Raw genomic sequence first — 26,263 nt, 5'->3', positions numbered from 1 at the left:
GGAGATTGCGATCACCCATTGGATGGCCGAGGTCACGCCCCTTGGAGACGGAGAGCCAATGGTCGAGGGGCTTGGGGTTGCTAAGGGAACCGCTAGCGGCAAGATGGCCGCCGCCGGCTCGCGAGACCCGAGCTCCAAGCGGCAGCGCCCGGAGCCGCAGGGCCGGCCACCGCGGGACGGTAACGGCTCGCCCGGCCGCGGGGGCTGCGATCCGGCGCTGCAGGAGGCTTGTCGGGGCCCGGCTGTGCGGTCAGGGAGGAGGCGGCTCCCGGGTAGCAGGAGCTGTCCCCGAGTCGGGGCCCGCCCCTCTGTGCGCCCGCCCCCTCCCCAGACCGCGGCTCCGCGCGGGCGGGCCTCCAGGGGCGGCGGCCGGGCGCAGGGGTCGCCTCTCGCGGGCCGGAGACGCCCCCGCAGCCCAGCCCCCGCCCCCGCCCCGGGTGCCACACCGCCCGCCTCAACCTGCAGGGTACGGCGTCTACGTGTACCCGAACTCTTTCTTCCGATACGAAGGGGAATGGAAAGGTGGAAAGAAACACGGTAAAAGTGATCCCGGGGGCTGGGGGGGCCCAGCTCGGCTCGCCTCGGTGAGGCCGAGCTGGTAGTTCCCCACGGGCAACGCAGGCCCAGGAGACCCGCGCCCGTGGCCTGGGTCTGACCCGCTGCCCAGCGTCCCCACGCCCCGCGCCCCCGGGCGCGCGCGCGCTGTGTGTCCCCACCGCGCCAGTGCTGGGACCCAGGCACGTGTGGGAGACATTTCTGCCGTCCCGGGAGCGTGGGGGCACAGCCGAGCGCCCTGCCCGGACCCTCTGCCAGGCCGCGGGAAGCTGCTGTTCAGAGACGGGAGTTACTACGAAGGCGACTTCCAGGCCGGGGAGATCTCGGGAGAGGGTCGCCGCCACTGGGCCGCCTCAGGTCAGCGGCGCTCCTGCCACCACTGCCGCGGGTCCCGCCGTGCCCGCCCAGGCCCCGGGACCCCGCCTGCTGCCCAGGGCAGACCCCAGAGCCCCAGGCCAGCTGCTGGTCCGCTCTCGGGACTCAGGCCCGTGTGGCCTGTCCCCAGGGAACACTTACTCGGGCCACTTTGTGCTGGGGGAGCCTCACGGGCGCGGCCTCGTCACCTACAGAGCGGGCGGATGGTACGAAGGGGAGTTCCGCCGCGGCGTGCGCGAAGGTAAGGGGGCCCACGTCGCCTTCCAAGCCCGGGGTCCCCGCGGTGCGCCGTGGCCCAGAGGGCGCCCCGCGGGCTCCGTCAGCAGGTCCAGCCCGCCCGCGCTTGGCTTCAGCACGGGGGTGCCCGTGCAGGGCCTTGGGGCGCAGCTGTGACCAGACCCCGGCCCGTCAGGACTGGGCCTCCTGCAGGACACGCTGGGACAGCTGTACCGCGGGTCCTTCCATGAGAACAGGCGGCATGGCCGGGGGCACATGGCCTTCCGGTGAGTGAGACCCTCCCGCCCACCGCCCTGTCTGTGGGCCTCGTGGGCAGACCCTGCCCCGGTGGGGGAGCCCTGGTGCTTCTCAGGAGGAGGGGCCTGGATCTGCTCTCCAGAGCCGGGGGCACCCTCGGCAGCCCCCCTTCTCCCTGGGGTGCTGGCTGGGCAGGAGGGCGTGGGCCGGCCCCAGCAGCTCGGGTCCCGCAGGAATGGTGACAGCTACGAAGGAGACTGGGTCAGGGACCAGCAGCAGGGCCACGGGGTGCTCCGCTGTGCCGATGGCTCCGTCTACCAGGTACCGGGGACCTCGCAGGGACCCCGCAGGGACCCCGCACCCCACTCTGACAGCAGCAGCTTCCGGGGTCCCCAACATGGCCGACTGGGGCAGCACCCTCCCCCAGCTGGCATCCTGCGTGTGTGAGGAGGTGGGGGGCGGCCAGAGCCGTGTCCCCACGCTGAGCGGAACCGGGTCCTTAGGGACTGAGCTGGCTCTGTCCCTCGTCCCTTCCAGGCTGCAGGCCAGCGCTTCCTGGGGGACTGCAGCCACTGGGCAGCTGTGTCCTGCGTCGGGGCTCCATGGGCAGCCCAAAGAGGCTGCGGGTTCCTCCGCACACGGGGCTCACGCGCCCGCAGGCTCTGCCCAGGGACCCTCAACTCCTCAGGCTCCCAGCTGCAGCAGTCTGGGCCCCGCGTTGGTGCCCTCTGCCGCCACCAGGTGGCAGCACAGCCCCGCGGCTCGTGGGGCGCCGGCGCCGCTCCCGGGCGGTTCTGTGGGCGGGACCGCCTCGTGAGGGGCCGGGTTGTAGGCGGGGCCGCCCGTGGTGGGCGAGGCTGGGGCGGAACTGCCTAGTGAGGGGCCGGGTTGTAGGCGGGGCCGCCCGTGGTGGGCGGGGATGTGGGCGGGACCGCCTAGTGAGGGGCCGGGTTGTAGGCGGGGCCGCCCGTGGTGGGCGGGGCTGTGGGCGGGACCTCCTAGTGAGGGGCCGGGTTGTAGGCGGGGTCGCCCTTGGTGGGCAGGGCTGTGGGCGGGACCGCCTCGTGAGGGGCCCGGTTGTAGGCGGGGCCTCCTTCTGAGGGGCGGGGCCGGGCTGCTGCCCCACCGCCTCTCCAGCAGTCGGCCAGGTGACCAGCGGGCGGGCCGGCCGGCCGGCCACCCTCAAACCCTGTGCCCACAGCTACTGGCTCTCAGGGCTCCGCGCCCCGAGGTGGGGGTCAGCGCGGCCTGCGCTCTGCTCCCAGCCGCGACCCGCCCTGCTGCGGGGCAGAGCCATCCCCGGTCCGCGCACGCTTGGTTCCGGACCAAGGCCTGTCTCCAGACTGGGTGCCGCGGCGCCCAGGGACCACCCTGTTTGGACCCTGAGCTGGGAACAGCCGGCACAGGCGCAGGGACCTTTCCTGTCGAGCCACGTCAGCGGAGTGGGGGTGCCTGGCACCCTAGTGGGGCACAGCAGGGTGTGGGCAGCGGGTAGGGGCCCCCACACCTGACCCCTCCTCTCGCAGGGCCAGTGGTACTGCGGAGTCCTCAGTGGCCTGGGCAGCCTGGCCCACTGCTCGGGGCTCACCTACCATGGCCTGTGGGTCAACGGGCATCCAGTGGGTAAGTGGGGACCTGCCTGCAGAGGCCCCCTTCCCGCCCCCGCCCTGTAGGAGGTGGGCGTGGCGCCGCCCACTAGTCCAGGAGGAAGGGCCGGCGTCAGGTCGGCGCTACACACCCTCAGGTTCAGTGCTCAGCTCCCTGCCCCTGGGAGTTGGGGTCCCTTTCCAGGAGGGGGGACGACAGGTGGCACCAGAGGTTCCCCGCCTGCCCTGCCGTGTGCTCCCCTCCCCTCACGATCCGCTGTGGGTACCTGGCCCCCAGAACAATCCGTCAGGATGGTGGTGCTCGGCCCCAGGCTGCTGACCCTGCGCCCGGATGCCGCCTTCTCACTGCGGGTCCAGTTGCAGCAGAACAGTGGGGACACAGCCAGGGGTGAGCAGGGCCCGCGGGGCTCAGAGGGGTGCAGGCCAGACCCTGTGGGGGACCCGGCTGAGGAGCCCGGGAGTGTCTGTACGCATGCGTGTGTGCCTGTGTGCCTGCATGCTATCCACGTGGGAATGTGTGTGTACATGCGTGTGCCTGTGTGTGTGAGCATGTTTGTGCATGAGTGAGGACACGTGTGTGGGTGAGCACTGCAACTTGTGAGCCCATGGAGAAGCACTGTGGGTGTGAGTCCACGGAGGAGCCTGTGTGCTGGTGTGAGCACACTTGCTGGGCCTGTCACTGCAGCTGCTCCGGGCCGGGCCTCAGCCGTGTGGCACAGCGTCCCCTCTCACGGGGGTCACCTCTGCCCCTGGTGGCCCTAAGGCAGCCGTCACCCCCACGGGCTGCACAGGGCGGCCCGTCTGCAGATTTGGGAGCCCGTGAGGGACAGCGGGCAGACAGGGCCCCCTCCTCGCGCTGTGCCCCTGCTTGGGCTGCAGCGGCCTCCCTGGTCCATGCCGGCAGCCGCGAGAGAGCAGGGTGCTGGCCTTGCCCCGGCCGCCCCAGGGGACCCCCGCACCCCCATGCTCTGTGATCCCCGAGTGCCCCGGTGTGGCCGCAGCCTGGAACGTGGAAACAACCCGCCCTCGGCTTGCCCTGGTTGGGGGCGCCATGCCCTGCCCCTCGGTGGGTGCCCTGAGGCCCTGCTCTGCCGCAGGCGAGGACGGGCGGCTTCTGAGGGTCTCGGCCGGCGTCAGGTACGTGCAGCTCCCGGCCCACTCCGAGGTCAGCTTCTTCAGAGTGCACGGAGGCCCCCCAGACACGCTCATCCAGACCCCCTTGTGAGTGTGCGGTGCGCCACCCCGCAGCCCCCTCGTGGCCCGGACCCTTGGGCCCCCTGCAGGTCCAGCTCCCTGTGCCCCCAGCAGCCCCTCCCCACAGCGGATTCCAGTGCATCCCCTACCCTCTGGGGAGCCCAGCCGCCGGGGACCCGGAGCCCAGCGCGGACCAGGAGGACCTGCGCCCAGCACTGACCGCCCCCTGCCCCTTGCCGGGTGAGTAGAGGGCGGGGCAGTGGAGGTGTCGGTGCCCTGTCCAGGAGCCCCAGGTCCTGGAGGCCCCTTCAGGGAGGGCAGGGAGGCCTGGTGAGTAGGGCTCTCCGCGTGCTACTCCACGTGGGTGACAGATGGGCCAGCACTGTCCCCTCTGCTCGTGTTCCTGTCACTGGCTGGGGCTCCCGGGTGGTTTGTGCCTTCTTGTGGGTTGTGGTGCCGGCCCTTCCCCTGCAGGCCAGCCTTTGCCTCCCGGCCTGGGGTGTGTCCCTGCCCCCCACCCCGTAATCCTGTGGATCTGGGTGCCCGAGGGGCCATCCGGGACTGCCTGGGGGGGCGCGGGGGGTGCCCTGCTCCCTGGGCGCCAGCCGGAGTCTGTGGCCGGGGCCACTTGCCCCTCCCTGTTGCCTCCTCATCTTGCCAGTCAAGTGTGGGAAATTTCCAGAAGCTTCCAGGGTGGGGGTTTGGGAGGTTTCCCAGCTGACCCTGCCTGGCTGGTTGCAGAGGGGCAGGTATGGGGTCTTAAGGGTCTCTTTGTTCGTTTTTGGGGCCACCCTGTGGTGCTCGGAGCTTCCTCCTGGTTCTGTGCTCAGGGGTCGCCGCTGGTGTGGCTCGGGGACCCTGCGTGGGGCCCCGGCAAGTGCTCTCCCGCCATCTGGTCGCTCTAGTCCCAGGCCTGGCTTTCTTGGCCTTGGGTCGTGCCCGACACTCAGCGGGCAGCAGGCGCTGGACCCGGGCCTGCGCCTGGCCGCATCTGTGCAGCCCATTTTCCCAGGAACAGGCCGCACGGGGCTTCTCCTGGGGCGATGCCCTGTGGGAAGGATGACCGGCTCCTGCGTGTCGGCCCAGCCATGGGGCAGCGGGAGGGGCCGGTGGGCCGGGCGCGGGTCCTGCCCCCAGGCCTGCTTCCCCCCCCACTCTGTGGGAGTCTCTGCGTCCCGCTGGGGGCAGCAGCCCGAGGGGCGGGTTCCAGGGCTCAGCTGAGGGGTCCTGCCCTGGGGAGTGGGCAGGGCCTGTGCCGGGCAGATGTGTGCACCCCACAAGGCAGTGGGGAGCGTGGGCTGCTGGCCCGCCCGGACAGCTGCATGCGCTGGCCCGGAGCCCGGCCAGGCCCAGCGGGGCCCGGGAGACGGGGCGGAGGGACCCCCCAGCTGCCTCCAGGCGAGCGCCAGCAGGAGCCCTCCCGGGTGGGGCGCCGTTGGCCCCCGGGCCCTGCTCAGCCGAGCAGGCGCGGGCAGCTGCCGCAGGAGGGGCGGGGGCGGCAGAAACCCCAATTTAGTGCCGCTCCTGGCGCCCTGCCAGTCCCCGCCCCGCGCCGTGGACCCAGGCAGGAAGGAGCCTGCGGGAGCCGAGCATGCCGGGGCTCTTTGTCCCGGCCGGGAACCGGGAACGACGCGCTCCCCCCCCAGGCGGCGTGGCCCAGTCGGGCAGGGTCCGGGGGATCCCGATGCGCAGCTGTGAGGGCTCAGCCAACACGTGACCTGGCTCCTGGGCTGCTGCTCACGCGTGTGTGCATGTGTGTGCACATCCGTGTTGCTGTACGCAGGTGTGTTTGCATGTGTCATGGGCTGCTGTCCATGTGTGCGCGTGTGTGGCGTGTGCATGTGTCTGCCTGCCTCAACATCTCCCTGCACAAGGACCGGGTCTGCGGGCCCCGGCGGTCACCTCTCCAAGGCTCTTGGGCAGCGCCTGTGGGGCAGAGACCAGCTTCTGCCCTCCCCTTGCTCGTCCCACACAGGTGACGGCAGGCAGGGGATGCCTCGGGCAGCTGGGGGATACCAGGGCTGGTGCCTGTGGCCTGGGGCGGCGGAAGCTGCAGGGGCCGAGCCGGGTGCTCCTGTGCCCCAGAGCCCATGGGGGCTGTGTGCAGAGGAGCTGACGGTGCTCCAGGGACACTTGGGGACCCCAGAACCTGGTGTGATGACACTGTGGGGCAGGGGCCGGCCATGTGGGGAGGACACGGAGCCCTGGGCGTGGGCATGCCCCAGCCAGTCTCGACGTCCAGGCCTCCACCTCCCGGCACAGCTGGGCCCCTGCAAGGGACAGGGCAGGGTGGTGGGACCCCAGTTACCTCGAGAGCCTCCCGGGGCCCAAGCAGAGCAGAGGGGCCACCAGCCCCGCCTGTGCCCCCGCAGCCCGCCCGCCCTCCGCTTCCCGCCGTGCCCAGGAGCCTCGGGACCTTCATGCTCATTCTCTGGAAACCCCTTTGCCCCCGACAGAAACGCGGCACTGCCAGCGGGCACGGCACGGCTGTGCCCAATTCAACCACCTCCGCCTGGGCCCCCCCCCGGCCGGGCACCACCCTGTGCCTTTCTTCCGAAGCGCCCCTGAGGTAGGCGGTTGACCTTGGGCGGGGGTGGGGGGGCCCTGGGACCACCTCTCAGCGCCCCTCTCTTCCAGAAGGCGGCGGGACAGGACCCTCCGAGCACAGCCCCGGGACGCGGCTGGTAGGACAGGGGCCCATCTCCCAGCATTGGGGGCTGGGCGGACCCCCCGCTCCCCGCTGGGGCCCCCCAGGAGCAGAGCGTGCGGGAGGGGGCGGGCCGCAGCGGCACAGCTGCGGGTGACGTCAGGCTGTGGGCGCGGGAACACTGGAGGCTGCGCCCCCTCCATGGCGTTTCCAGGGCGCACGCCCCCACGGCCCAGCCGGGCTTGTGAATCAGAACCGGCAGCTCAGTGCTCAGCGCCTCGGCCCGGCTCCCGCGCAGGCCGGGGGCCAGAGTCCTCCCTGGGAAGGTCCTCCCTCCCAAGGGCACCCGGAGCCCCCCGGGGCCCGGCATCCGTTCCGTCCAAGGGACCCCGAGGAGGGTGGGGGATGGTGGGTGCGGGAGGCTGTTCCGCTGAGCTTCTGGAAACTTCTGTCACCCCCGCCACTTCCCTCCTGCCAGAGCTGACCGGGACGGACACCCTTCCCTGCAGGCTCCCGCTGCCTGGCAGAGCCCACCCAGAGCCAAGGCGTGCCTGCACGTCTGGGCAGTGGACACTGGGAGGCCCAGGACACCCTGGGGCAGCAGGGAAGGGCCAGGCCCGAGCTCCTGTGACGTCCTCACTGTCCCCAGGGCGGCAGCGGCTCTGAGGCACCTGTGTGCCCTGTCCAGGGAAGGGGCGCAGCTGCCTCAGACGCCTGAGCCCTCGGGTGCTGGGGTGTGCCCTCAGGGGACTGGGGCGGGCCCCTCAGGCCATATCCAGTGGTGCTGGAGCCTCGGCCAGCATCTGAGGGCAGCCCCGGGACGGGCGTCACGCTGGGGCAGATCCGGGGCTTGGGCACACCAGCAGGTCCCTGTGGGGCCCCACACAGGACCGTGCCACGGGACCCAGCCCCCCACCCACTGCACTGGTCACTCCGGACCCCTCCTCCTGCTGGCTGGAGGGACCCCAGGGCCTGCCCCCGGCTGGGGAGGGAGGTTCTTCCACCTGGCCCCCAGAGGCTTGGCCCGCCCAGAGGTGGCATGGGCCCCCACCGCGCCCCTTCCTCCCCAGGCTGGACACGGGCACCTTGGCTGAACCGGCAGTGCTCCCAGGTACGGGGCTGGACCCGGGGCTGGGGGCACCTCCTTTGTCCCCAACGCCTGATGAGGCTTGGTGGTGGGGGTCCAAGGGCCTGGCCCCAGAGTGGGGTGACGGGCTGTGGTGCTGGGGGAGCCCCTGGCAGCCGAGGGCTTGCCCGGCCCCCAGTCCCGCCTCCCTCCTGCCTTCTCGGGCACCAGGGGGCGCTCCCGAGTGCCGGGTGGCCGAGGCCGGTGGACAAGGGGACGGCGGCAGCAGGAATGTGCCCGTGCCCCGCGCACGCGGCCCTCGGGCCGAGGCCTGTTTTGCAGACGCGCTGGAATGTTCTCTCCAGCCGAGCCGCCTGGCCCTCGAGGCCGCGGCCGCATTCCTGGCGGAGTGCAGGGCCGCGGGAGCATTTTCCAGGCTCCCGTGCCAGCCCGGCGGCGGCGGGAGGCGGTTTCCGTGGCTACCGCACTTTTGTTATTTCTTATTTTCTTTTTTACGGCCTCTCTAACTTTCGGGCTCTGCAGACAGTTTGTGACGGAGGAGAAAAGTGCTTTTCCCTTCGCCCTACTTCAACCCGCTGCCCCTGGCCGCCAGGAGCAGAGGCCCCAGCCCCCCCCCCCCCCGTGCCCACGCCGTGCCCCCAGGCTGGGCCAGGTTCAGCCACGGAGTGGGGGTGTCCCAGGGCTCAGGCCTCCCACAGCCCGGGCTCGCCCCTGGCCCTGCCCTGGCCCGGGTGGGCGCGTGTGGCCTGGTGTTGGGGGCGGGCAGCCGTCCCGGCAGGGCTGACCCCAGCCTCCTCCCCAGGCGAGTACGTCATCAAGGTGGAGGATGTGACCAGCCCCCCGTTCCTCGGCCGCACACTCCCCCCCGCCTTCCAGCACCTCCTCGTTTCCGCATCAGAGGGGCAGCAGGATCCCCCCAGGACGCCCCCTCAGAGACCCCCGAGTGCTGCTCAGGAGGACTGGCTTGATGGCCCAGCCTGAGGGGCCCGCAGTGCCCTCCACCACACGGTCCACGGCCGTTCTGGGGGCTCCCGACAGCGTGGCCTCCGCTGTCCCGCGGTGCCCCAAGCCCCTCCACCGGGCCCCGCCCTGTGGCCCCACGCGGGCTCTCTGGTCCCCTGCCCCCGACCCGGCTGCCACCCGCCTCCCCCCCCACAACACAGCCGTGGTTGGGCAGTGCCGGGGCGATGCCCACTCGCCAGTGCCCACCCCAGAGTGCACCCGGCGCCGTGAGCAGGAATGAAATGAACAACGGCATCCTGGCTTCCTGGCAGAGTCCATGCCCATAGCTTGTTGTGCTGGCCCGCCGCCCGCCTGAGCCGCACACCAGGGCTGTGAGCAGGGGGCAGGGGCTGGCCGGGGAGGGCGAGGGAAAGAGATGAACAGGCTCCTAGCAGCCCCGAGCCCACCCCAGCCTGTCTCCTGCTCCGTGAGTGGTAGAAAGGCAGGGTGCTGAGGGCTCCGCAGGCTGCACGAGCCGGAGCCCCCAAGCGCCTGTAGCCCTTCTCTGAGCCGCACATCTGCCGGGGTCTCTGGGGGAGGTCACTGGACCTGCCCTGGGAGGGCATCAGCCTTGGGGTCAGAGCCTCAGTTTCCCCTCCTTCCTCTGGCCTGGAGAGCATTCTGCCGGCAGTGATGTTGGGGTGACGTGCAGAGCGGGCGTCATGGTCAAAGTCTGCAGGCAGCCCGGGGGCTCGGAGGCACAGACAGGCAGACAGGCTGGCCAACATGCCACCTGCAACCTGCCCCCGGGCTCGGGCTCAGCCCCTTCCAGGCTCCTGCGCCTTGTGTGAGGGGCCAAGGCCAGCCTGAGGGCCGCAGCACCCCTACATCCCCGTGGGGACCCCCGAAGACAGGGACTCAGGACAAAAATGCCCCCTTGAATGGTCTGTGAGAGACAGGCCCTGCCCGTGGCCCTCCAACCACCCTTTCCAGGAATGCAGGTGGACCCCCGTGGTCTCTGCAGCCAGAGACCCTGCTTGAGGGCCAGTGCCCTGACAGTGAGGAGGGTCAGCCTGTAGTGTGCAGGGACAGGCCCGGGGGACTGTCCAGCTGGTGTGCACTGTCTCTGTAGAAGTGTGACCGGTCCATCCTAACAGCCATTCTGGAAGTGTGGGGCACCGGGGTTAAGGGCCTCAGCTTGGGCCAGGAAGCAACGGTGCCCAGTGGGCTGTGGGTCCAGCGGCTGTCATGGGACTCAACCACGTGAGCTGGGGACACCAGACACTGGCCAAGGGGGCGAGGGTGGGTGGGGAAGGGTTAACTGGGGCTGTGAGGCGAGGCTGGGGCGAGGGTCTGCACCCCCGCCCCCTGTTGCGCTGTCCTGGACCCTCCGTCCAGCACATGCTGGGGCTCTGGGGAGGATGGGCTGTGTCACGCCAGGAATCAAGGCCGCTGTCATGACCCCCCCATCTGCATCCCTGGCGTCCCCCGAAAGGTGCTCCCTCGAGTGGGGGCAGCCTCCAGCGCCTCTGCAGACCCGGAGGCAGTGTCTGCACAGGGGACGGGGCAGGGCAGACCCCGCAGAAGCGCCCATGGGAGCAGGGCTGACTGACCCCCCTCACTGCTCCCTGCCGGGCCTTCCCCCCCACACATGTACACCAACACATATACTTGACATGCATGTTCTCCACGTGTCCATCCCACACACCTGCACCAAATGCATGCACGCAGACCCTGCCTCCCCAGGGCAACCCTGGGCCTTGCCCTGACTCCACCTGTGCCCACATCCGGCCTGCTGTGGAGTGTCTTGGCCACGAGCCCGTGGACACAGGCCTGATCGTCTGCCTGCCAGCCCAGCGGGGCCCGGGGGGCAAGCTCTGCGCCCCTCTGGGTGGGGGCAGCGCATGCACCCACACTCTCCCCTGCCTGGGTCCACTGTCCTCCTAGGGGCCCACCCCAAGCCTGAACCTGGTCGCCACTTCCTTTCTGGAACTTTCCGGAACAGGCCTCCGTGGCAGCAGGAGAGCCATGGGGCTGGGCCAGGCTGCCGGCAGGAAAGGAGCCGGGGCCGAGTCCAGCTGGCCAGACACCTGTGCACCCCGGGCGCCCCGAGAAGCCAGGCCCGCCCCCTGCAGCGGAGCCACCTGCTCCAGAGTGGGGGTCCCTTCTACGCAGCCCCCGGCCTGGCAAGGCCGGGGCACAGATGGCCGCAGCCCCAGGTCGCAGGCCCAAGCACCTCCCACGTCCTCACCTGGCTGCGCACAGGGCAGGAGGGATTCTGGAGAGGCTCTGGGGCCGTGGCACTGCCCTGGCGGCTACCGAATGGGGTGACTTCCGCTTCCTGCTGAGGGGTCCTGACCACAGGCGCTGTGCAGAGGCCAAGGGGTCAGACAGAGCCCAGGGCTCCCGCAAACCCGTCCTTCCACCACATCCGGGATGCCGAGACCTCCCCAATTTGGGTTTCTCTGGGGCGAAGTCTAGGGCAGCTCGGGGAGGGGGGCCCACATGCTCACTCACCCGCCTCCACCAACCGCCACCTGGGCCAGCCCCTCATGGCCACTCGGCCCTTCGAGTTCTCTCCAAGTCCTTGAGTCCCGCCCCAAAGGCGGGGGGGGGGGGGTGCTGCCAGGGCCAAGGGTACGAGGGGAGAGAAATATGCCAAGCTCTTCTTTTTAAATCAGGCATTTATAAACAAGAAAGCATACATTAATTACATAAAAATAGTCTTCGGATAGTAGAGTAAGTCATATTGTCATTAGCAGCAGCGAAGGAGGGACGGACAGACGGAGGCGGACACTCGGGCGGGCCAAGGCCTCTTCCTTGGTGGAACACAAAGTGGGTGTGACCTGGGCACCGCAGCATGGGGTCGGGGCAGAGCACGGTCTCCCTCAGGTGACAACACCCCAGGAAATAAGACAACTCTGACAACCAGGTAGGAAAGTTCTGGAACAGGACCAGCACATGTACACGTATGTACAAGAGTGTGGGGTATGTACACGTCCGCGCTCACCCCGGCCACGTGTGCAGCCAAGCGGCAGGCGTGAGTTAGCTGCTCGTAGATGCGTTATTGCTGTTGGTTCTCTCCTTCGGCAGGCAAAAACGGGGCCGGGGCACCTCGCGACGCCGTGGCCGCTGGGGGCTGGGCACGGGGGTTTCAGCGGCAGGCACCGGGCACGTCCAAAAGGGCCCTGCCCGTGGACTTGGCCCTGATGGGAGGGGCCTGGGTGCCCGCGCCTGCCAGCCTCGCCCAGGCCGCCTCCCTGAAGGCGGCACCTGAGCTGCTGGTGAACGGGGTGGGAGGGGTGGGGGTGGGGGCCCCGTGTCTGTCCCCCCCCCCCCCGCCAGGTCCGAGGCCCGGCCTGGAGGACCTTTGGGAGGGGGAAGGGCTCTAGCTCTCCCAACGCTGGGGGCCAGGCCAGCAAGGGGCGGGCAGGTGCCCCGCACACGACTCGGGACCTTCCTCACTCCCTGAAGCAAACAATGTGCGGTCTGGCTGCCAGCAGCAGCTTCGGGGAGGCCAGGGCCGCCAGGGGCGCCGCGGCACGAGGCTGGCAGAGCTGCGGACACGGTGATAATGCCCAGGGGGGCGGGGCGGGGTACAGCTCCATGCACACACACCAGAAACTGCAGGAAACAAAAGCAAAACAAGTCCAAACAAACGCTGCGCACGACGTCCCTTTTGCATTGCACTTTCGGGGGGGCTGGCACCACCGCCCCCCCGTAGACCGAGGCAGCCCTACGGGCGGGCCCAGACCCGGCTCCACCTTCCGCCTGTGTATGAATGCCGTGATGCCAGGGGGGCCGCCTCTCGTCTGCTGGGAAATCAATCTTCAAGCTTGGGCGTAAGAAACCTTATACAATTTGCATAAACAGTCGAGAGTAAACGAGATTATTTGGAATAAATGCAGGTAACGTATTGATAGGGCAGATTTGACCGCTACTGAAGACGTATTTTGGGTAAAAAAAGACATGAGTCAGGATCGGCTGTACAAGATGCTGGAAGGCACAGAACTACCCCCCAAGGTCAGTTTTTGCATTTTCGTTTTCTTGTGATTCCCTTGTTCAACCAAGCACCAGGGGGTCCCAACACGCGAGCACTGAGGGTGGAGCTGCTCGAGAAATCTTCCGCGACGTGACGTCTGAGTAGAAACCTCAGTTAACCGGGGAGTAAGAAGGGGAGAGTTTTGACAAAGTGCAGTTCTAAATAGACATTTAAATGAACAAACCAACGAAAGGAAAAGTGAAATGATGCCGTTTTGCTCGGAGCTGCAGCGATGTCCGCCGCGCTGCGGGCGAGTGGGGGGCCGGGCTCGGGGTCCCCCCTTCGGCTCCCCCGCGGAGGAGGCCCGGCCGGCCCCGCGGAGGCAGGCGCGCACCCACCCCTCCTGGCGGCTGCACAGGGACCCCGGCCCTTGTCGCTGAAAAAATAGACTCTGGAGAAAAAGCCGCTGTCCTGGGCGGCCGCGGGCGGGGTGGGGGGCCGGGGCCCGGGGGGCGGGGGTCTCCCCAACACCGAGTCCGCTGACCGGCCGCAATAGCTTATGAGTGAAGGTGGGCTGTCCCCGCGGGCCGCGGCTCTGGACGCGCTGGCCATCAGGGCTCCAGCCCCGCGCTCTCGCCGCCCGGCTCCCGCGGCCGCGGCCACAGCTGCTCCTGCAGCTCCTTGACCACCTTCTCCAGGTGCTCCCGCGCCTCGCGCTCGCGCAGCAGGTCGGCCCGGAGCTGCTCGCGGTCGGCCTCCGCCTGCTGCAGCTTCACCTGCAGGTCCTCGATCTGCGCGGCCGGACAGGGGGACAGGGGGCGGCGGCGGGTCAGCGTGCGCCGGGCCCGCCCGCCCCCGCGGCCGCCGCTACCTACCTGGGCCGAGTACTTGGCGCGCAGGCGGCCGGCCTCGCAGCCCTGCTCGCACCCCCGGCCCTGCCGCGCCTGCTCCAGCTCCCGCCGCAGCCGCTGCCGCGCCTCGTTGGCCTCCTTCATCTTCTTCTCGTTCTCGGCCCGCAGCCGCTCGATCTCCTTGCGCAGGTTGCGCTTGGCCTCCGTGGCCTCCCGCAGCTTCTCCTTCTTGGCCACGCGCAGGAACTCCAGCTCCTGGGGGGCGGGGCGGGGTCAGAAGCCGCCGGCGCCCCCCCCGCCCCCCCCCCCGCCCGCCCCGCGCGGACCCACCTGGTGGAGGCTGCGCTTGGCCTGCAGCGCTGCGCTGAGCCGCTCCTCCTGCTTCACGCGCATGCGCACCACCTCGTGCAGGAACTTCTCTTTGGCCTCCCTGCTGTCCAGGCCGCCCTCCAGGGCCAGCCGCAGGTGCTCCAGCTCCGCCTCCAGCCCCCCGCTCGGCCCGTCCCCGGGGGCCGCGGGGTCCGGGGCGGCGCCGGCCGGGGCGGGGGCGTGCACGCCGGGGGAGCTCAGGTCCTTGGCGGAGCTGGATGAGGTAAAGGACGGCGAGGACAGCGAGGACAGCGAGGAGGTGACTGCGGGGGGCGGGGACAGTGTCAGCGCAGCCGGGCCACTCCCGGGACGCGCCCGCATGCGCCTTGGGGCGGGGCCGCACTCACACTCCTCGCGGCTCTCCACCTCCACCTCGGCCTCCGAGTCCTTGTCTTCCTCTGGGGCGCCGGCAGGCACGGGTGGGTCGGGGGCCCCGGGGGCGTCAGCGGTCAGCTTCCGTTTCCTTGGCTGGACACACGTGGCAAGTGGTTCGGGGATTCGGGACGCGACAGTGGCGCAGGCCGGGCTGCTGGCCACCTTCTGCTGAGCCGGCGGGGCCAGGGCCACGTTGGGGGCCACGCCTGTCTCGAAGCTCTTGTAGGAGTAAAAGCTGCGGGGACACGGGGTGACTGGGCCGCCCTCTGCCACCCCCCACCCCCGGCCGCCACCCGTCCCAGGGCCTCACCTGTCTCGGATCAGGGCCGGCAGGTGTGGGGAGAGCTCCTTGTCGCTCGAGGACACGGCGGGGGACCAGGGGCGGAAGGCGGAGAGGCGCTGGCGTGGGTGAGTGCAGCCCAGGCTCTGGGGAAGCAGGGCGCCGTCAGGCCCACGGGCGGCCCCCCAGGGGAGCCCCGGCCCCCGCCCCGGGCCCAGGCGCACCTTGCTGGAGGGGCTGGCCAGGCTGTGCAGCCAGCCAGGCTGCTTGTCCTTCTCAGAAGACGTGGGGGGCTGGGCGGGGGCCTCGTCCGTCTTCCTGGCGGAGGCTGGGGGCTCGGCGGGCACCTGGAGAGAATGTGTCACCCTGACGCAGCCGCCACTTCCAGGGCGGACCCCAGGCACCAGGACCAGGACGACTGAGCCCCACCGGGAGGCCGCCTGGGGGAGGTGTGCCCAGGGGCGCGATGCTCTGCAGACCAGGTGACCCACAAGGGTCACCTGAGCAGGCCAGGAGTGACCCTGGGCAGGAGGCGGCTGCTGGGCGGGCAGAGTACCCGCGTCCTGCCCAATGGGAGAAGGTGCTGCTGACGTGGCCCCCGCAGACGGGAGCCGGAGGCAGCCAAGGGCATTGGTCACCTGCCCACCAGCAGGGACAGGACATAAGGCGGCCCTGTATCCTGTGTAGCCCAGGAGCAGAGCTGGACTCTCGGGGCCCACCCCACCCCACACACTCACAGGGCAGGGGGGCCCACTTCTGTGTGGGCCGCTCTGGAGTGGGGGATGAAGGCGCTGCCACAACACCCACGGGCCTTGCTCTGGGCAGATTGGCAAGCACTGCCCGATGCCAGGGCAGGGCCTCCAAGGCCAGCACTCACAGAGATGGCGGCCCCGCCCCTGCCGGCCTGTGGCACCCAAGTACTCTGCAGTGTCCCTGCGCTCCTCCGGGAGCTGGGCCTGAACGTGGCCGGGCGCCTCGGGGGACCCTGGAACCCACAGAGATCCCCACTCGCAACAGCAGACACTGGGGGCGCAGTTCAGAGCCCCCCAAGCCCCTCGGCCCCAGCCCTCTCACACCTGCTTCTCGCCCCAAGCTTCCCCGAGCCTACCCTGGCCTTCCCTCCAGCCCCCCACCTCCAGAGGGGCAGCAGCCGTGGGGAGCCCAGGGAGCCCCCCAAAGAGGCCGGAGTACAGGGGCTCTCCTTGGCCAGCTGGGCGGGGAGAGGACGCCCAGGACGGCCCTCAACAGACACAGGGGGCAGAGCCCGGGGCCCCTGAGCCAGGGCCCCTGCGGGTGTGCAAGCTGCCGGTGCTGGGGGGCTCCCTCCCCGCCTCCTGCTGACTCAGGGCTCCTGGGCCCTCTCAGACCACCCTACACTGCCCCCGTGTCCTGTGGGGCTGAGTCAAACCCACTTCCTGGGGAGCATGGGTCAGGCCCCCAGGTGAGCTGCTGCTTTGCCTCTCAGCTAAGTAGGTCACCTTCCCGTCACTCCCCGTGGAGCCCGTGTCCACCCGCCAGGCCCGCCGTGTGGTCTGGGCAGAGTCCCTGGAAGCAGCCCCAGGCCCGACGGGGCCGGCCCGGTGTCTGCGGAGGGCCCAGGGCAAGCCGGGAGGCGGGACGGATGCGCTGAACGCCAGGGGCTCTCTGCCAGCAGGCATGAGAGGGGCACGGACTGGCATGAAAGCTGACACGGGCCGAGCCCCAGCCGAGCCCCAGGGGGACGCAAGGCCACGGTGAGACCCCCTTGCCCCCCAGGGCAGCAGGTGGCATAGGGACAGGGCGCTGCCTTCCTGGCTGCCATGTGCCCAAAGGATGGGCACACCGCGCGGGAGCACACGTCACACACGGGAGTGGGGAAACAACGGCGGGCACAGGATGCACATATGCACACTACATAGCCGCAAACATGCGTGTCCTAGGGTGTGCGTGAGTGCAAAGGCGGGCGGGTGGCCGTGTTCTGGCCTCCCCAGGGCAGCAGGATGTGGGCGGAGCCAGTCAGGTCCCAGCACACAGGCGGGAGCGGGCACCGAGGCCTCGTGCCACCCGGCCCAGCCCACCTGCAGGCCCCACTGCACACTGCGTCTGCCCCCCACCCACTCCCAGCAGGACCCGCACTTTCTCAGAAACGGGGCCGAGGGGCGGGTTGAAGGCTGCCGCACACGTGCCTCCATCCTGGAGTCTGACACCCCCCAGCTCAGGGGCCCCCAGCGCCAGTGAGGCCCTGTGAAACCAGCTGGCCAGCGGCACTGCAGCCCTGGCCAAGAGGGCTCCCTGGACCCCGCGACCTGGATTCTCTGCCAGGGCCCCAGCCGCACCCCCCCCCCCTGCTCTAGGGCTCCAACTCCCTGGGGCATGGGGGAGCTGGGCAGAGGAGTCCCTCCCGGGTGGCTGGGGTCACAGGCCCATTGCAGCCAGGGGACAGCAGGGGCCCGGGGCGGGGCAAGTGGCGGGCGGCAGTGTGTGGGCTGGCCGCCTTCTCTGCTGCCCAGGCAGGAAGTGGGGTGGCTGGCCCCACCCCCAGGCCGGGGCTGGGCTTCCTGGCGCCGCCCCACGGCCGGGACTGCCCTGCTGGCTGTCTGCTCGCCATAGAAACCGCCACAACAGGCCCAGCCAGGGCGGCCGCCAGCACCACGCCTGGGTGTCGGGACGAGGCCTGTGTCTGCCTGCAGATGCGGGGCCCGGCGGGGGCCCCTGCCCCCGCAGCACCGTCTGTCCCCGTGGGCCAGGCACGGAGGCAGCTGCGCCTGCAGGAAGAAGCCAGACTGGCCCCAAGGACTGGCCCGGAGGAAGTGGCGTTTCCTCTGCGGCCAGAGTGGGCAGTCAGGCCACCCACGCCCGTCTCCCACAAGGCCCTCGGACAAGAGGGTGCTGTGGGCGGGTCCCCGGGGGCGCCCCAGGAAGTCTCCCCTCGGCGGGGGCGGGCCCTGCCGCTGACCCACACACCGTCACGCGCTGCCCTCGGGTGCTGCGGGAAGCCCGTGGACACCGGCCAGGGAGACAGGAGGTCAGAGGGCAGGAGCAGAAGGGACGGGCTGCGACGGGGGCCCACCCACCACGGCCCATCGCCCCATGCAGGCTGCCAGGCTCTCCTTAGAGAGGCGGCTGTGAGGCCTCACAGCCCAGCGGGGCTGAGACCCTGGGAGCCCCCACGCCCCAGAGGCAGGGAGACCCCGAGGGGGCCTCAGCCTCCCCAGGGGGGCCACGGGGACACTCCCCCCTCTCTGCCCCTGAGCGCCAGAGCCAGGAGGGGCCCCCCAGGGCCCCCTGCAATGCCACCACCACGTACAGCCCAAGGGGCAGGGGACGGAGGAGGCCAGGCACCAGCGGGTAGCTCAGCCCAGCCTGTCCCAACCTCACCCCCTTGTCCCGTGCTGGACACTGTCACTGCCCGCCAGCACTGGCCTCCGTCTGTGGGCTGGGGCGTGAGAGCTGCAGGCGGCCATAAAGCAGTGGCCAGTGACCTTTTGACCGGCCCCTTTGCAGCCAGGCTGAGGGGGCAGCCAGGGGCCAGGGGGAGCTCCCCGCCGGGCCATGGCCTGTTGTGGGGGGTGGGCCCCTCAGGGGACAAGGACCGTGTCCTGCGGAGCCCGCGGGACAGAGGCTTCTGGGCAGAGGCCGCACCTGAGGCAGGCAGGGCTGGGCCAGATGGCCAGCGTCTGCCCGGGGGCACGTCGGGCACCACAGCCACAGCCCGGTCCTGGCACCCCTGCCCCGCAGCGGGCAGGCTCCAAGGGCCTTCGAGGCACATGTGAGGCCACCCCTCCAGAACGGGGGTCGCTGGGTTACGATCGCCAGATGGCGGCCGTGGTGACCGGCTGACCCCAGTAAATGGGGGCGGGGCCACCCTGACAAGGGCCAGGCAGGTCATCAGGGCGGTGGCCAGGAGGCCCAGCAGGGCTGAGCCGCCCGTCATCGCAGCCCCCGAGTCGGACACGCCAGAGGCCGGGCGCAGGGGCTGGAGTGGAAGGGACCCTCCCAGCACTGCCCCACGCCCTGCCCACGGTCACCTACGAGCAAGGCTGCCGCCCCAGCCCCACAGCCGCACACCCTGCGCGTCCCGGCCTTCGCGCCCACAGTGACCAGAGCCGCGCTCGAGTGAGCCCTGCCCCGAGGCCGGCCCAGCGCTTAGCGCCGTGGCCAGTGTCCCGTGGTATCAACAGGAGCTGTGGACACTGTCCTGTGGTGCCACCAGAAGACGTGGACGCGACCCCTCGATGCCACCCGGAATGTGGGCACTGGCCCCTCACCCGTCACGCTCCCGGCTCCCCGTCGACATCTGAGGGGCTGTGGGCAGGGCTCAGACGCCCCCGGAAACACGTGGTGCGGCCGTGCAGAGCGGCTGTGCCAGCCAGCCCGTCAGTCACAATGCAGAGCTCTCTGCACCCGCCACCCCCGCGCCGGGCTGCCCACGCTCCCTCCACAGGAGGGTCCCCAGGGCTGCGCCTCAAGTCCAGGAGAGCACTGGAGAGGGAAGGTGCGCCCACACGAGGCAGCTGCACACAGGGGGACCCGGGACCGTCGGTCCACGCCCCAGCCAGAGGCGAGGCCGAGTGGGCGCTGCAGGACCCGCAGACGGAGCAGGGAACAGACGCCAGCAGGAGCTGGGCCCTCGCGGAGCCCAGAGAAGCCTTCCACAAGCACGGGCAGTGCCAGGGTCCCTGACCGCTGGCACCTTCCCTGAGCCCAGGGCGCCCAGACAGATGTCACGCATCACAGAGCGGGGAAGGTCCCCGAAGCCCCCGCAGCCTGGCACGCGGACGGCGGGGTGAAACTCACCAGCACCAGCGACAGGGTGCGAGGATGGGGCACAGGCACACGGGGGGGGGGGGGGGCAAGGGGAGTGTGAGCTGCCCTGCGAGCACCAAGCCCAGCCTGCACCCAGCAGCACGCACGGTGCCCGGCCCAGCCTCGCCGCGCCAGAGCCACGAGGGAAGCCCTGGGCACCGCCGACGGTGGCCCCAAACCCAACACGGGAACACGCTACGCCTGCCTCCGGAACCCCCTTCAGAGAGGGAGTCGAGGGGGCTCAGAGGACAGCAGGAGGGCGCTGCCCACGTGCGCCGCCCCCGCCCCCAGAGAGGAAGACAACGGAGGGCAGCCAGCACGCCCAGGCAAGAGGCAGCTGCACGGGGCAGGGGCAACCCCCTTGCCCTGAGCACGGGCCTGGCACAGGGTTGAGGCAGCTGGAAGCAAGCGCCCAGAGGGGGTGCGCCTAGGCTGGGGCCACAGCAGGACGGGAGCCGGGCGGGACGCAGGCCACTCTCGTCTGGGCAGCAGGAGCCCACCCAGAGACCACCCGGTGAAACCACTGTCAGCTCCTCTTCGGAAGCCAGAGGGCTGCGGCTTGCACAGACACGAGTGAGGCCAGGACGAGGGGACGGGTGCCACGGGCAGGAAGAGAATCTCTGCAGGGCCGGGCACGGCAGGCTGGCCACACCAGGGTCTGTCCAGGGCCCAAGCTGCCGCCCAGCCAGCCCTGAGGGCACAAGGGCCAGCCCCTGCATCCAAGGGCTGCGGCCAGCTGTCCACCGCTCCTGGGCGCCCGAGGGTCGCGTGGGCTGGGACGGAAGGTGCGGTGCCGACTCTCCCTCTGTGGCAGAGCCGTACCCCTTGTGGGCATCTCTGGGCCCCATGGCTGAGCCGGGCATCCCTGACCGTCCCTCTGCTCTCGCCCATCCCTGCAGCCACCGATGCCACACGCGCTGCCCACTAGCACCCACCTGCCGGGGGGCCTACCGCGACCCGAGCCGCGGTGATGGGTCTGGGGCGGCCTATGTGGGCCCTTGGGAGTCGGGGGTGCTGCCCCGGGCCATGCTGTGGACAGGCCTGAGGTGTGCGGCGCCCAGACGGTTGGGGACCCAGAAAGGGGGGCCGTACCCCCTGCCCCGAGGGAATGGTGGGGGTCCGGGGCAGGACAGCAGCTGAGGAGAGAACATCTGGAGGCCCCAGTGAAAGGTCACTTAAGGGCTGCGAGAGCACAGCGGGCAGGGAGCCACACGTCCCAACCGGGTTCCACGCCCAGCATCCTACATGGTCCCCTGAGCACTGCCAGGAGTGACCCCTGAGCACAGAGCAAGGAGCACACGCTGAGCATCACCACACCTGACCCAAACAAAAGCAAAGGTCACTGAGCTTAGAAACAGGGAAACCCAGAGGAAGAGGCGGCTCAGAGACACACAGTGGGCAGGAAGTACAGTGGACGGGGCCCAGGGACAGGACAGTGGGCAGGAAGTCCAGTGGACGGGGGCTCAAGACAGTACAGTGAACAGGAAGGGCTCAGGCAGCTGGCCCACAGGCAGACCCAAGGTGAGCCCCGAGCACCACCCTGGACGGCCCCCCCAAAGATAAGAACGGAGCAGAGTCCCGTCGCTCCCAGTACCCGAGGGGCAAGCGCAGCACTGGGAGGGCAGCAGAGGGACACGTGGGTGGGAAGGAGCATGGAGTCGCGCTGTCTGGGTGGGAGGGGATGGGGGGGGGCAGAGGGACCAAGTGCCACGAGCCCCTGGGCACGGGTGGACCTGGAGCAGATGTGGCCAGACAGCTCGCCCTGGGCTCACGGGCCCCCACCTGAGGCCTAAGCCCTGGCACCAGGCGAGTGGCACTCAGGGCACGGGGCATCTGCCAGGCAGGCCAACGGAGGGGCCCGCGCCCAGGGCACTGCCACCCGCCAATACCCAGGGCCCGGCACAGTGGGTCCAGGAAGGGCAGGGCCGCCCCTGGGCACCAGCAGCGCCGGGCCACAGAGTCAACACCCACAGTGGACATGACCCGCGGCCCCCCGAGCTAAGGGAGAGACCCCCACCTGCACCTGCCAAGAACCACCCTCGGGGCCCGGCTGCTGCATGTGCACGGGACCCCTAGCCCGGGACCTGGGGGTCCCCCTGCATCCCGGGGAGAGCAGTGGCCAGGAAGCCCCGGCCCCGACAGGACACGAGTGCAAACACGAGCATCGTCATGGGGACCCCAACCTCTCCCACATGAGCAAGACACGCAATGGGCTCCCAACAGCTCAGTCCTGCAAGCTGGGACCCCAGCAGGCAACGCCCCCCACCCCGGTCCATCCTCTGGGTGGCAGAGTCATGAACAAGGAGTCCAGGCCCATGAGGGCGTGCAGGGACAGTCAGCGGTGCGGGTGGGCCCTGGAGTCCAGGTGGCCCTCCCAGGAGGGGAGCCAGCAGCTCCAGACTGCCGGGGAGGGGTCAGAGCCATGGCACGGGGGAGGGCACGCGCCTGGCACCCCTGGCACATGGTCCCTGAGCACCGCCAGGTATGGCCCCAAAACCAAACAAAAACCCAAAACACAGATGCCCAGGGCCCAGCGCACGGCAGCACAGACCCTCCCACACACCGAGCGCCTGGCCAGTCCACGTGCGGAGACCCGCAGGACCCTTGCCCGCTCCCTGGCGCCTGCCACCTGCTGAGGTCAGCCCGGGCACGGCAGCGGGAAGCCGCCACACTCCCCGGGAGCCGGGTGTGCATCGGCGTGCTGCCTGCTGTGCCCTGCAGCCAGGGCCAACCTCGCCTCCCGCTGCCTTTCTAAAGGGGAGAGGCCTGTGGGGACCCTGTGGAGGGTCAGAAGCTGGGCGCCACGGCTGCACACAAGAACGTTAAAAAAAAAAATCACAGTTTTGATAGTTCTGCAAAAAAAAACTTAGCAAATTTACAACAAAACTGTCAAGTAATTAAGGCAGGCACTTCACACATGAACTGAACTGCTAATTAAAACCCCCTCGCTTAATTGACTGCATTTGCATATCGCCGACTAGGAGTACAAAGCTTTCGGTGGTTAAGGCCACAGGGGTGGCCGCAGGCTAACACCCCAGGGACTTCCCACAGCAGGTCAGGCCCCGGGACAGAGGCCTCGGGGAGAGCCTAGCCCGGCACCTCACCCCTGGAGTCCACACAGGGACACCTGGGCACTGGCCCTCGGCAGTGGGACCCCAGGCGGGTCTGCACAGACACAGGGCAGCCTGCAGACGGTGGCGGCAGGTAACGCAGGGTACGGGGTGGGGGCACTGACACGGCAGGGCCCGCACACGGGAAAGCTGCCCCCAGCTGCACAGCCTCGGACACGGGGACAGGGCTCTGGGGCAGGGTGGCAGGAGCAAGACAAGAACCTCGGCCCCCAGAACGTGTCCCTATGGCTCCAGGATGCTCAGGCCGCAAGGCCCAAGGGGGTGGGGCAGGCTGGTCAGTCTCCGGGAGGCTCCCCCAGAGGGACGCTGGCCCCACGTAGACAAGCGTCCCCGTGCTCGTGTGAGCGCTGGGGGCCCGCTGTCCCCGCGAGACGGGCTGGACCCTGCTGCACGCAGCCCCCGCCAGCCCCGCCTCCCACAGGAGCACCCCAGAACGGGAACACCTTGGCCTCAGGATGCCGAGGCCGGCCGGGCAGGCGGGCAGCCACCAGGACCCTCCTCCCTGTGGCAAGGCTGGCGCCCACGTCCGCACCCAGGATGGCCCCGGGGCCGAGAGGAAGCAGAAGCCTAGGAAGGGACGCTGCGCCCCCTGCGCCCCCTCCTCACACAGACCCAGAGGAAATAATCCAACCGCTGTATTTTGACTCAAAACAAAGACACTTAAACAACATTTCGGTTGAAACTTGCATAATTCTTCCCGTGGAGAAACCCCCGGGCTCCGGCTTTCGCAATCCTTAGAAAGAGACACACTATTGTGCTTGTGTAACTGTCTCGCCGCGGACACCTCCAGCCAGACGGCCAGGGCGCCGGCCCCGGAAGTGCCACCTCCCCCGCTGTCCCCGCGGGCGGCCTGGCCCTGGCGGCCACTTCCCCAGACTTCCTGCACTCCCGGCTGTTCGGCGAGCTCCATCCCTCAGCCTAGGGACAGGAGCAACCCAGGCCTGAGCCACCTTCTCTCTAAAGCGGGGACCTGCCCTGGGGCGCCGGCATGTCAGGGGCAAGTGGGGGATACCTCGTCTGCCTAAGGCAGGCAGGCTGGCTGGAGCGGCCGGGAGGGCACTTGCCCTGCCTGCAGCCCACCTGGGACCCCATTCGGTCCCCCGAGCCCGCCAGGAGTGACCCCTGAGCACAGAGCCAGGGATCAGCCCCAAGCATGGCAGTGCTCAGTGTTTGGGTGAGGACCCAAAACAACAAAGAGAAGGTGCCGGTTCCCTGGGCCACAGAGAAGGTTCTCTGGGCCAGGAAAGGGGCCAGAACCCCGAGGCTGGGTGCCGCGTCCGCACCACTGCCCCCGGGCCCCGGGCTCTTCCCAGGCTTCACCAACGGGGACAAATCCGTCCAGGACAGCCCCAAGTGCCTGCAGCCTGGCGGGAAGGACAGGCACGGATCCCAGGGCAGGCCCCGGGCAGAGAGACCAGCACCAAGCACAGCCACCAGAGTGGGGACACCTACCCCCGCAGACACAGGACAGGCCACTTTCAGGATGCCCCGAAAGGCTTGGGCCCCAGCGGCAGCAGAGACGCTCTTGGTCCAGTCCGGAGGGAGCCCAGTCGGGGAGCCCCCCCTTGGCACCTGCCCCCACCAGGCTCTCGGGTAGGGGCTCCCCCTCTCAGAGCTCCTCCTCACGTGGCCCCACGGGGGACGGACAAGTGCACCCCCAGACCGCAGCCTGGCCCAAGGTGGCCACCAGCAAGCGCGGCCACTCCTCCAGCCCCGGGGAGCCAAGAGTGAAAGTCGGGCCATCCAGCCCGTGCCCAGGACGCCTGATGGACAGGGTGAGGGCCGAGCCGAGGCCCGGGGCTACAGACACTCACTGGCCTGGGCTCAGGGGCACTGACCAGGCCTGCCTGCCCGCGGCGTCCGCCTGGCAAGGCCCCCAACAGGAAGGCTCCGCGGGGTCCGGAAGACCCTTCCTCCCGCCCAGCGCACCCCCCACCCTCCCGGGCGGCAGACAGCTGCCAGCTGGGCGCCGGCCTGGCCCAGGGCCGCAGCCGCCAACACGGCCGCCCTCGCACGCACGCGCGCCTCCCCAGACTCTGACACGCTGCTGGAGGGGCGCCCAGAGCCGGGCGGGAGCAGCTATTCACAGATTCAGAAAAAAAAGTTTGATGCAATAGCTGAATTAATGAGGCCTCCCAAGAATAGCTGAGCCAGAGCAGCTCTGAGGCGCTTAATAGGCTCGGATACTTAAAAGTTACAAATCCTGGGGGTGGGGGCTCCCGCTAGGCGTCACGGCTCCGCCCGCTGCGTTTCCGAGAGAGGGAGCCGGAAAGGGCGCGTCCCAAACAAATCGCAGGCCATCGGCCACTCGCGTCCCGCCAGGCCTCGGGGAGAAGCCAGCCCCGAGCCCCCGAGTCTCGGCCCCCTGCCACCGGCGGGACACCCAGCCTGGCCTCCGAGCCCACCTCCCCGCGGTTTCACGGCACACACGGGCCGCCGCCGGGCCGGGGCAGCGCCCTTCACCGTGCCCAGGGTGGACATCCCGCGGGAGGCCAGGGCCCAGGCGGGGTCCAGCCCGGCCCGCCCGGCCCCAGCGGGCCCCCCCCCACACCAGGCCCCAGGACACTCACCCGGGGCACCCGCCGCTTGTACTTGTTGCCGTAGTCGAACTTCTCCTTGACGTCGTCCAGACAGCGGCCCAGGCGCGCCTGCTCCTCCTTGCCCGTGTAGTCCTGGCTCAGCAGGATGTAGGCCCGCCAGTTGGCCGAGTCGAAGCCCCAGTGGCAGGTCCTGTTCTCCAGGGCCTTGTGCGAGTGCACCACGAACTTGTGCGGCGGGTAGAGGAGGCGGCAGTCGAGGCACTGGATGCAGGCGGCGCTGGGGCTGCTGTAGAGCTCAGGCACCAGCAGCCCCTTGCACTTGCCGAAGCACTCGTGGTAGACGCGCAGGCTGCGCGCGCTCAGCTCCAGGCCCAGCGCCAGGCCGGCCGCCAGCTCCTTCTTGCAGGGCGGCGGGCAGGCGCCGCCGTAGAGCAGCGCGTTGCACAGGCGCTCGGCGTCCGTCTTGGTGATGAGGCCGCAGGACGGCGCCGAGAAGGGCAGGATGCCCATGACTTTGAGGATCTCCAGCTGGTCGGCCGTGCAGCGCGAGCAGTAGATGTGCAGCTCGTCGCACACGGCGTTGATCTGCTGCAGGGAGAAGTCGCGCAGCACCGAGTTGAGGATCTGCGGCAGGCACAGGCGCTTCTCGCCGCCCACCACGAAGCACGAGATGGTCTCGCCCTCCAGCACCGTCTCGCAGCGCTCGGTGGAGCGGTCGGACGGCATGAAAAAGGGCCCGGGCAGCACGGGCGGCGGCGGCTGCAGCGCGGGCAGGTGCAGCACGGGCGGCGGCTCGGCGGCGGCGGGCACGGGAGCCGGCGCCGCGGCCGCGCCCGCCTCCTTGGCCGCCGCGCTCTCCTTCTTGTAGGCCTCCTGCGCCCAGCGCGCCGAGAAGGCGGCCGGGCCGCCCAGCGAGCTCATGGAGCTCAGGTGGAACTGCTCCAGCGTCTTCTGCAGCCCCGGGTGCGGCTGGAAGCCGCCACGGCCGCCCGCCGCCGCCTCCATGGCGCGCTCGGGCGCCCCGGGCCGCTCCCGCTCCCGCGCGCCCGGGCCCCCGCGGCCGCCGCCG

At 69.9% G+C, this 26,263-nt stretch overlaps 2 protein-coding genes across 5 annotated transcripts; one reads left to right on the top strand and one right to left on the bottom strand.

The window, feature by feature from the left end:
- The first annotated feature begins 103 nt into the window (after positions 1–103).
- MORN1 (MORN repeat containing 1) lies at positions 104–11,472 on the top strand. Of its 4 annotated transcripts, none has more exons than XM_055137801.1 (14): positions 104–179; positions 466–537; positions 814–912; positions 1,061–1,171; positions 1,343–1,433; positions 1,638–1,725; positions 2,931–3,027; positions 3,289–3,399; positions 4,109–4,232; positions 4,333–4,445; positions 6,662–6,774; positions 6,846–6,889; positions 7,923–7,963; positions 8,742–11,472. In XM_055137801.1, the coding sequence occupies exons 1-14, from the start codon at positions 104–106 to the stop codon at positions 8,918–8,920; spliced, it is 1,359 nt and encodes a 452-aa protein (XP_054993776.1). In that variant the 3' UTR covers positions 8,921–11,472. The 4 variants fall into 4 exon arrangements, with proteins under 4 accessions (XP_054993776.1, XP_054993775.1, XP_054993778.1 ...); XM_055137800.1 differs by having other exon boundaries at positions 6,843–6,889; XM_055137803.1 differs by lacking the exon at positions 7,923–7,963.
- Positions 11,473–11,547: 75 nt separating this feature from the next.
- SKI (SKI proto-oncogene) lies at positions 11,548–26,263 on the bottom strand. The gene is made up of 7 exons (XM_055137786.1): positions 25,225–26,263; positions 14,963–15,085; positions 14,769–14,884; positions 14,431–14,693; positions 14,045–14,346; positions 13,739–13,969; positions 11,548–13,654 (listed from the first exon to the last, which is right to left on the bottom strand). The coding sequence occupies exons 1-7, from the start codon at positions 26,197–26,199 to the stop codon at positions 13,475–13,477; spliced, it is 2,190 nt and encodes a 729-aa protein (XP_054993761.1). The 5' UTR covers positions 26,200–26,263; the 3' UTR covers positions 11,548–13,474.

This window comes from Sorex araneus, chromosome 5, assembly GCF_027595985.1.
Source record: "Sorex araneus isolate mSorAra2 chromosome 5, mSorAra2.pri, whole genome shotgun sequence".
NCBI lineage: Eukaryota > Metazoa > Chordata > Mammalia > Eulipotyphla > Soricidae > Sorex > Sorex araneus.
This window is presented reverse-complemented; position numbering and strand designations above follow the sequence as displayed.

What these genes read in the sequence shown, in the direction of transcription:
- SKI (XM_055137786.1), bottom strand. Translation starts at nt 26,199, where the DNA reads ATGGAGGCGGCGGCGGGCGGCCGTGGCGGCTTCCAGCCGCACCCGGGG. An exon ending in CCGGCCCTGATCCGAGACAG is followed by an intron (nt 14,694 to 14,768) that starts GTGAGGCCCTGG and finishes GTGTCCCCGCAG; the next exon opens with CTTTTACTCCTACAAGAGCT. An exon ending in GGTGGAGAGCCGCGAGGAGT is followed by an intron (nt 14,347 to 14,430) that starts GTGAGTGCGGCC and finishes CGCCCCCCGCAG; the next exon opens with TCACCTCCTCGCTGTCCTCG.
- MORN1 (XM_055137800.1), top strand. Translation starts at nt 104, where the DNA reads ATGGCCGCCGCCGGCTCGCGAGACCCGAGCTCCAAGCGGCAGCGCCCG. An exon ending in CCGCCGCGGCGTGCGCGAAG is followed by an intron (nt 1,172 to 1,342) that starts GTAAGGGGGCCC and finishes CCGGCCCGTCAG; the next exon opens with GACTGGGCCTCCTGCAGGAC. An exon ending in CGCCCCCTGCCCCTTGCCGG is followed by an intron (nt 4,446 to 6,661) that starts GTGAGTAGAGGG and finishes TGCCCCCGACAG; the next exon opens with AAACGCGGCACTGCCAGCGG.